Raw genomic sequence first — 9,238 nt, 5'->3', positions numbered from 1 at the left:
TAAAACACGATAAAAAGAATCAGATTGTATATGTAGGCTTTTATTAGGGCAGACATTTCCATAATTATAAATCTCATTAAAACAAACAGATGACCTAACATAACACTGAAAATCAACTATACTTCAATTAAAAAACCAATTAGATGACCAAGTATCTTTATTAAACAGTGATCCAAAATTAAGTAAAAATTAGTAAAATTAACTGTAAATGAAGACACTGCAAGCACATAAACCAATGAGTTATCAATGTGCTTTAATACGAGGACCTAATAACATTATTTTCCAAGTAATTAATTATTATTGTAAAAACCATTATTAAAATAAATGACACAGATGATACTGTACTTTTCTGTAGTAAAGAAATGTTTAATGGATTTTTTTATGGATCCCAATTGGTATTATATAGAAAACCTTACTGAACAAAAACTTTTATAATCTCAGAAAAAGACATGATGAAAAGGTTGATAATTTATGCATATAATTTAACTATACTATCACAGGTATGGAAATGTAACAATCATTTGTATGTCAGAAAATGGTATAAAAGCAGAGGGTTGTCAAAATAGAGAACAAGAGATATTCTGAAACAAATGAAAAATCAAGATACTGTAGTAATGGCAACTATTTTTAATGTGTGACAGATACTGAAATACCAAGGGGAAAATGAACAGACTGTTTCCTGAAGTGGTGGTGACAGTGGATACAGAGTAGCTTTTAAAAAATGCAAGGGATATAGCAAATTAGCTTACCACCTCCTTCAAATCAAAGTGAGAATCTCTTGGAAGAATTTAAGCACCATTAACAGACACATCTTATGGCAGTTCATGCAATGCTTTGTATTTCCGTGGAAAACTATTTCAATGGTGAATATGACGTAGGAATCAGAAGCATATTTTGCTGAGACACTAGGTAATTGACACTTTCCCGAACTGAAAAAAAAATTCATAAGAAGGTATATAAAGTTGTTGACTAAATGAAATTTGTTCTAAGAATAACTCGTACCTAGTGAAATAGCTTACCAGCTGCCACAACTCTGGGATCCTCATGAGACTGGTGTCTCCCAGCTGCTCGGCTATCCGCACTCTCGTTCCACCAAAGAACATGAACTGCAGAAATAAATAAACCAGAATAGATTGTAAAGACTGTGGCATTGCTCAAATAAGAAAGACAGAAACATTAATCAGAAACTAAAAGTCCTATTCTTTAAATCAAAATAGTGATTATCAAAAAGGTAGCACTAAGTATGTTAGTGATAAGATTTCAGAGGAATCAAAGATTTGGGAGAGAAATTTATAAATTAATTAGTCAAACTGGTTTTATAGAAGAAACAGAAGGATTTTACTTTATTTTGAAAAAGCAAGATTATAAAAAAGTTATGCTCACTACTGAATATTCTGCTCATGCAAAGAAGAACACTGAAAGTAGCTGAAACTTAACCACCCAGAGAAAACCTTTATTAATATTTATTGTATTTCTTTTAAAAGATGAGAAATATAAAATTAGGGTCTTACTGTATATTTTACTTTGTAAATGATTTAAAAAAGTCAACAATGAGAAGTTTCTATGACAATGCTGTTAATCTTTAACATGTGAATCCTGCCCCATAGATGTAACAACTTTTTATACCAGCCCCTTATTGTTGATTATTTATATCATTCAAAATAGTGTGGTATTCTACAAAATACTGAAATAAATGTTCTTTTACTTAAATTATTTAAAAATTTAAAAATAATGACAATGTAATACATGTTGGCTGTATAGATTTTGGAAAATGCAAATAAATAAAAAGAGAAAGCAGGAATAGTTTCTAATCCTACCACCCAGAATTCACCACTTTGCTATTTTGGTTTATCTTTTCCATATTTATGTATATATGTATGTATTTTTACATTTTTATGTATTTAAAGACACAGCATATATGTTTATGCTTATATGAGACACATGATGTATATGATGTATATGTGTGTCTGTTTGTGTATTACAAGTATATTATATACATAGTGTCATACTACATTGTTTCTAAAGTTTCCTTATCGTAAACAATGCTGACAAAAACTTCCTTAGAGCAGCACCTATCATGTATATTTATAAAAATAACAATGTCAAAGACAAATCACTACTTACATTTATTGGGTGCTTCCTATGTGCTAGGCCTGGCTCTAAGCGTTTTGCACGTATTAACTCATTTAGTCTTCACAAGAATCCTACGTGGTAGGTTATGATTATCATTATTTTATCAATGAGCAATGTAAGGCACAGAAAGGTTAAGTAACTCACTCCAAGTCACAAAGTTAGTAAGCGGTGGAGCTGGGATTCAAACCCAGGCAGTCTGGATCTCATTATTTTCTCAATGTAAACTCCTAAAATTAAAATTGAGAGAACCAAAGGGAATATCTTATATAGGTACAGTGTACATACTATATGTTGTCTAGAAATGATGCACTGATTTATACTCAGCATATTACTATTCCCTTTTCTCCACTGAGAATGAATTTAAGATTAAAAAGTGTGCCTACTCATTTTCAGTTTTTTCTTATAAAAGTTATGTTCATTATAAAAATTAAAATACCACTTAAAAATTATTTTCATCATTCAAGTGACCACTATGTATTTTATATTCTTTCAAATTTCCTTCCTGTGTAACTGAACACACCTATACAGCTATGCATATTTCCTAGAATACTGGCAAAAATAATTTTAAAATTAAGGCTTTTCACTTATATTGCTGAATTTTGTGGTGGGGAATTATTAAGCCAGTATATGCTACACAGTAGGGGTACTTATTTTTTCCCAGCTTCTCTGGTACTATATCTATATAAGTATGTCTTTATTTGGTGAAAATGGCATCTCCTCATAGTCTCAATCTACATCTTCCTAAATATATATTTAGTAGTCATCTGTACATCTACCTTTGCATATGTTTTTACATTTCTTTTTGCTTTTGAATTTCATTTCTGGTGTCTTGGGGCATGCAGAAAGATTGAGCCTTTTTATAAAAAATTCATCACTTGATTTTTTTGCCTTCATTGTTTTCATTTGTTTTTTGGTTTAGAAATATAGTTCTCATCCATATTATTTTAAAAAAGCATCTAGGGGGACCTCCCTTGTGGTCCAGTGATAAAGAATTCACCTTCCAATGCAGGGCACGCAGGTTCGATCCCTAGTCGGGGAATTAAGATCCCACATGCCGTGGGGCAACTAAGCCCGCGCACTGCAATGAAGAGCCCGTGTGCCGCAACTAAGACCTGATACAGCCAAAAAGAAAAAAAAAACCATCTATATTTTATTTTAGTAATTTTATGACTTCTTTTCTTCTACATTAAAATCTATAATCCATTTGAATTTTATTTTAGCATGTGGTATGAGATAGACATCTAATAATTTTCATTATTTTTCTCCTCTTCGTATATTTTCCGGCTTGAAAATATTTTTTTCTGTATATTTGGATTCTTTTCTTAGGATGTATCACTAGAAGTTAAATTTCTGGGTAAAGATCAGACGCTCAGCTTTGAATATGTTAGGTTTGAGATGTCCACTGGACATTCAAGTAAGGAAGTTGAGGAGGCAGATGGAAATAATGAATTAGCTATTCTTGGTCATTCATCCTTCCAGATGAACTATACATGCATTTTCTAGAGTTTGCCACAAAAAACTTTGTGAAATTCAGATTGCAGTAACTTTAAAATTTAACGTTAAAAGCCTCAAATAGGTGTTTATTAAGTAAAGATATGCACTATCTATCTGTCTGCCATATGTTAGTCTCAGTGGAGTGTTAGGAAGTCATTAATCATGCGTATGCATTATTTCTAGCATATGTATGAATATGAATATATATGTATACACATATATACATTCACCTACATATATATGAATGACACAGGAATAGAAAGACCAAAATGTTAACAGTATTATCTCTAAGTAGTGGAAAATGGTTTTTTTCCACCTTTGGTCATGGCCATGATATTTAGTCTCTGTAAAAATATGTATTACTTTTTCATTCAGAGACAAACACTCTATCCCAAGTAATGTTATTTTTAAAAATCAATAAAAATATATTTAGAGGAAAAAAAGATGAAGAACAGATTTTTCTTAGGCTCCTTGCAGTTTTTTAATTTTATCATTTTGATGTATCGTGGAAAACAGCAGTTCAACATTTGGAAAAGCCTTCATAAGTGGTTAACATCCTAAATAAATACTACGTAAAACAGGTATTTTCAACCCTTAAAATGACAAAAAACCCTAAATATTTGGCAATAAAAATGAAATACATGGCATAATCAAAAACAGTGACAAAATACTGGAGGAACTTAGTAGGTCACCAGTACACTTTAAATTTCATAGAAGAACTGGACCACTGTACCTCTGTTGAGTGCTCCATATTCTGTATGGAAAACTCCAATTAGTTTTGAGTAGCCTAGATCGACATGGGCATTAACTGCTCTTTTAAATGCGTCACCCCACAGAGCTGGCCCACCAGGTTTCATCTGAAAAGTTACCAGCTCGTAGACTCCTGGAATAGGGAGAAAATAAATTACAAAAGATATTCAAGAAATTTCTCATCAGGTTAGCATGGTTCCAGTGGAAGGCTAGTCTACATATACAGATTTGGAGGGTCAAACATAAAAATGTTTATGTACACATACTTATGATTTCTTTGCACTTCTTGCATTTTTCCTAGCTTTTATATTTAGAAAGTCTCCATGTTTAAGGGTGAGTTATTAAGCTTGTCATAGAGAACAAAGAAAAAGGAAGCTATATTAAGCTATTATCAGAACGATTTTTAATCTATAAAATTAGTCATTTAAACAAATATTGACCATTTATGATAGGATTAGGATTTTTGAGCTGCCTGAGTCCAATTCTAGGTAAGAAATGAATAAGAAAAGTATTTTCTGATCTCATATATTTCCTTTTTTCCAATTCTGAGAGGAAACACTTTTTTGTTTGTATAATTTCCCCCCACAGGTTTCCATTTCTAACAGGAACAGCCAGCAAACAAAGGACCCGAAGTGATATGTGAGATTTTGACAGGAAAAAAGATGAAGAAGGTGGTTTTATTGTTCCTAAATATCCAGGTAAACACTTGAAAATCAGTTTACCTCTGGTCAGAAGTATGGAGCAGGTAGAAAAAAAGAAACTAGGGAACAAGTAGATTTCAGAAGTAAAAGGTAAAAAAGTACAAAGCAACTAAAGAATTATAAACAACATAGAGGCAGATAACCAAGATGTGACACTGTTCTAGGAGCCACTAAGTTCATGTAGCCAGTGCTGAAGGCTGAGGGGAGGTCCAGGTAGATAGGATCCAAATAAGACATTTCAAATCTCTTGTCATCTAAGATACACTACGAAGTTGGGATTATGGGGGAAAGAAAAATTAGTTAATGCTTTTAAAAAGTCTGCCTTTTGTTTAAAATTAGGTTGTGGTAAATATTTCCCTTAAGTCAGTAAGAAAGTGAAATCAGCAAGAAGATAAATCTTTAATAATTATTTTCAAACTGAGGAATAAGAGGAAAACAAGTTAAACCACAGTAATTCAGCTTAACAGTTTAAATTAATCCATCCCCCCCCAGTTTTACAAGCAAAGATACACTTGTTTTTAGATTAACTGTAATTTGTGTAAAAAAAATACTAAGTTATGAGAAAATATCATACATTTCCCTTTACCTACCTATACATGTGTTCTGTGTTCTAGATCCCCAACTTCTCAACCTTTCTTCCCATGTAAACTTTTCATATTCATACCTAAATTCATTATTTAACGCTCATCGTTTTAATTGTAAGCAAAGAGCTCAAATTCATCTTTATCTCTATAATCACAATATATTCCGATATAAAAACAAAGGATTACTTTTTCCTACGGAACTTTAGTTTTTATAGCTTAAAATCTTCAGTATGTTCTTCATTAAAATTCAGTGTAATTTGGAGAGGCGAGCTTACCTTCTTTGGGTGGTTTTTCTAATTTGCACCATGGCACCAGATAAGTAATTTCACTCTCTTGTTTATCAGTAAGACCCATAATTGGAATGAGTAATTGTTCTCGCCATTCCTTATCATTGGCCAAGGCTTTCCGAACTTCAGTTTGATGAGCAAAATTGTCTATGGGAATAACAGGAGTAAGAAAAATAAAACTTTTTGATTTAAAATCACCTGTACACCTTTAATATATATAATATTGTATATCAACTATACATCAATAAAAAAATCACCTGTACTATTTCTGGGTTTCATTCAATTTAGCAAATGTTTATTGAGGCCACATAAGGATAATATGTCATATCACTAGAGATACCAACATAAGTAGTTAGTGGCTCATGGTCTAAAAGGGGAGTGGCAATGTAAACAACCAATGATGTCATATAGTAATGGGCTTCATAGGTGCTACCATTTAGTAGGTAGTTGTGAGACTTAGGTAAGTTATTGAATCATTCTGTGCCTGTCTCTTATTCTGTGAAATAGGGATAATGATACAGGATCTACCTCCAGGGCTGTTGTGAGGATTAAAAGAATTGGTACATGAAAGGAGCTTAGAACAATGTTTGGCACCAAATGAGTACTCCATATATATTATTTATTCTTATTACTTGAGGCATTTAAGTTATAGTGTTAGTTTAGAGAAAGACTGTTTCTTCAGTAGTGCTGGTGGTGGGTAGTCAGGTCAAGGTACAACTGAATTAAATTTAACATAAATGAAATTAAGATTTGCTTTTTCAGCCTCTTTGAACAAACAGCTTCCAAAGAAACAGTGCTAATTCTTACTTATTGACACCCATTCTTTTTACCCAGTACTGTTTCTCCTGTTTGTTACCCAAACGGGTATATACATTTAATAACATACAAGCCTAGTACTATATTTATTATTAGGGCCTAAGGTTAATGGTAAAAGAGTTTTCTATGGTTTATGCTAGAGATAAGGAATAACATCTATCTTAGTGCTTAAGTAAGTTATATCACGATCTTACTAGTAATTTTCTTAATGGGACATAATTCTCCTTGTTGCACATTAAAGCATAAATTGTGTTTTAATGGGGTTTGTCCTATTACAACAGGGAAATCCTCTAAACTATGGCCATGTTAAATATAGAATGAGCACTTTTCACAATAAAGTATGTGATGAATATTAACTCTGGACACTATTATGACTCTTAACTTGATGACCAGACACCAAATGAAATTATTAAAAGTTCTCTGGCTATCATCAAGTCCTGTGTGGACTTCGGAAAGATTAGACACTGGAGTAACAATCTGGGGATTCCTGTAACCTGTTCTTCGTTGTCTACTAAACCAGCAGTAAGTCAACTTCAATATGGGGAGAATTCTAATTCCTTTGCCTTTACTTCCCTAGAGCAGCATAATGATAGTGAATTCCTTGAAACCTTGGGGTATACAAACAAAAGTGGTTCCCTAAATTTAACAAATTATTCAATCTGAGTTGGGTGAGGCCTGGAAGTTAACTATTATCCCCATGAACCTCAACTAACCTAAATTAGAAATACTGAATTGTTTCTACTAAAATCCTGATATCCAGTTGCAGATTCAACAATAAGAAAAAATAACTCTCCCTTTTATGATCTCTACCCACTTGGGCTCTTGCAGTCAATGCTTAAAATTTTTCATAAATGCTCTATACAGTAAACCATTCTATGTTCTTTCTGAGCGTTAAAGGCTAGTTCACAATTTCATGATTTGAAATATGAGATGTCACACTTTCCCAATGATGATACATAGGAATTTGGGCAAAAGTTGTTAGGGGTACCAGTGGGAGGAGTAATCACTGAATTCATTTTTTGTTGTTGTATTTGTTGTTCCTCTCTTTAAAAGTTGAATTTAACCTGCGTGTATTTATAGTAACATAGACCCAAGAGGTAAGTGTCATGTAACATTTAAAAGAGTGAAAATCTATACTGAATACTTAAGCTGGAAAAATCATACCATACTTCCAAATATGAAACACTTTATCGATCCTGCCTCCAAGTTCTACACTCCAGAATCCAACCAATTCAGAGTGAGCTGTCTGAAGATGTATGTTTTTCTTAACATTTTCCAGAAACTCATTCATCTTTGAAGGTTTAACGCAATAAGTACGAAACTCATAGAATGTTCCATCGTATTGTCTGGGGCCTGTAGCAAAAGATGAACACACCTGAAGAAACATAAGGCAAATTTAAGTATTTGGGGACCTTAAGGCTTATAATATCATGTTACAACCAAATCTGAATCTGCAAAGAAGGGACACTCATTAGACTCATACTCCATGTTTGTAACTCTGTTGTCATCTCTCCTTAGAATTTGCTGAGAGATGTTAATAAAGATAAGTACTCTTAAGTGTGCTGAATATACAGCTACTGCTTCCTAGCAGGGGTCCCTTAGCCACCTTTTCATGAAAAGTTAATCTTAAGAAGGCACTAGGGTCTTAATGAGAGTCCTTTATCCAAGAACTACAACTAGGGTTCTAATTAATTACAAATGGTTTACCTTATTTATCCAATATTCTATCTTTAGTCAATACTATATGTGTTACAGTTATATATTTAAATGAACTTTATAAAATATACAGGTGTTCTGGCAGTAATGATGGAAATACGTTTACTTGCAGAAAGATCTTTAGGTTTTTTTTTAAAATGTAAGTTTCAATTCAGGTCAAAGTATTTTCCAAATTCAATGAAGTACATCACTGGTAAAAGAACTGGAATGTAACTAATGTTAAAGGGAATCCATAATCTATTAAATTGCACATGCTGGTAGACTGTATGAATTCTATAAAGGAAAAATCAACAGGTCAGAACTGTCTGAATCATTATTAGGTTTAATTATAGATGCAGTGTGAAGGGCATTTAATCCATCCAATTATACTAGGTTGATGGAAATATCCTTTAAGAACCATTAGTTCTTTTTGTATTAGAGGTATGGTCACTATATAAATTTTTGCTGTGTTTAATCTTCTGAGTCTTAGTGAACTTAACTTTAGGTAGGAAATTACCTGCCAGAAATTATCCCGTGAATGTAAATGTGTGTGTATGTAAATACGTATATGCACACGTGTATACACACACTCATATGGCATTTGTGTTTACGATTTCATGTTATTGTAGTTTTGGATATCATGTGCCAATTTCTGAAGCTGGTTAATCAGAATTATCTAATACAAATGTTGGTACAAACATAGCTAATGGACAAATTTCGGGCTCGGGCTTATGTTGACCAGCTGGTATGTCAAATGAAACCAGTAGGCTCCTTTCTC

At 32.6% G+C, this 9,238-nt stretch overlaps 1 protein-coding gene across 1 annotated transcript; it reads right to left on the bottom strand.

The window, feature by feature from the left end:
• Positions 1–43: 43 nt before the first annotated feature.
• On the bottom strand, positions 44–8,160 carry LOC114884519 (protein NipSnap homolog 3A-like). The gene is made up of 5 exons (XM_029203547.1): positions 7,930–8,160; positions 5,938–6,096; positions 4,361–4,510; positions 1,020–1,106; positions 44–929 (listed from the first exon to the last, which is right to left on the bottom strand). The coding sequence occupies exons 1-5, from the start codon at positions 8,150–8,152 to the stop codon at positions 853–855; spliced, it is 696 nt and encodes a 231-aa protein (XP_029059380.1). The 5' UTR covers positions 8,153–8,160; the 3' UTR covers positions 44–852.
• Between the last annotated feature and the right edge of the window lie 1,078 nt (positions 8,161–9,238).

Source organism: Monodon monoceros, unplaced genomic scaffold (assembly GCF_005190385.1).
Source record: "Monodon monoceros isolate NGI ecotype Baffin Bay Population unplaced genomic scaffold, NGI_Narwhal_1 Contig4251_ctg1, whole genome shotgun sequence".
Classification (NCBI taxonomy): domain Eukaryota; kingdom Metazoa; phylum Chordata; class Mammalia; order Artiodactyla; family Monodontidae; genus Monodon; species Monodon monoceros.
The sequence above is the reverse complement of the archived record's forward strand: the minus strand, read 5'-3'. Positions and strand labels throughout refer to the sequence as shown.

What these genes read in the sequence shown, in the direction of transcription:
- LOC114884519 (XM_029203547.1), bottom strand. Translation starts at nt 8,152, where the DNA reads ATGTTTCTTCAGGTGTGTTCATCTTTTGCTACAGGCCCCAGACAATAC. An exon ending in GTTTCATATTTGGAAGTATG is followed by an intron (nt 6,097 to 7,929) that starts GTATGATTTTTC and finishes TTATTCCCATAG; the next exon opens with ACAATTTTGCTCATCAAACT. An exon ending in ATATGGAGCACTCAACAGAG is followed by an intron (nt 1,107 to 4,360) that starts GTACAGTGGTCC and finishes TTATTTCTGCAG; the next exon opens with TTCATGTTCTTTGGTGGAAC.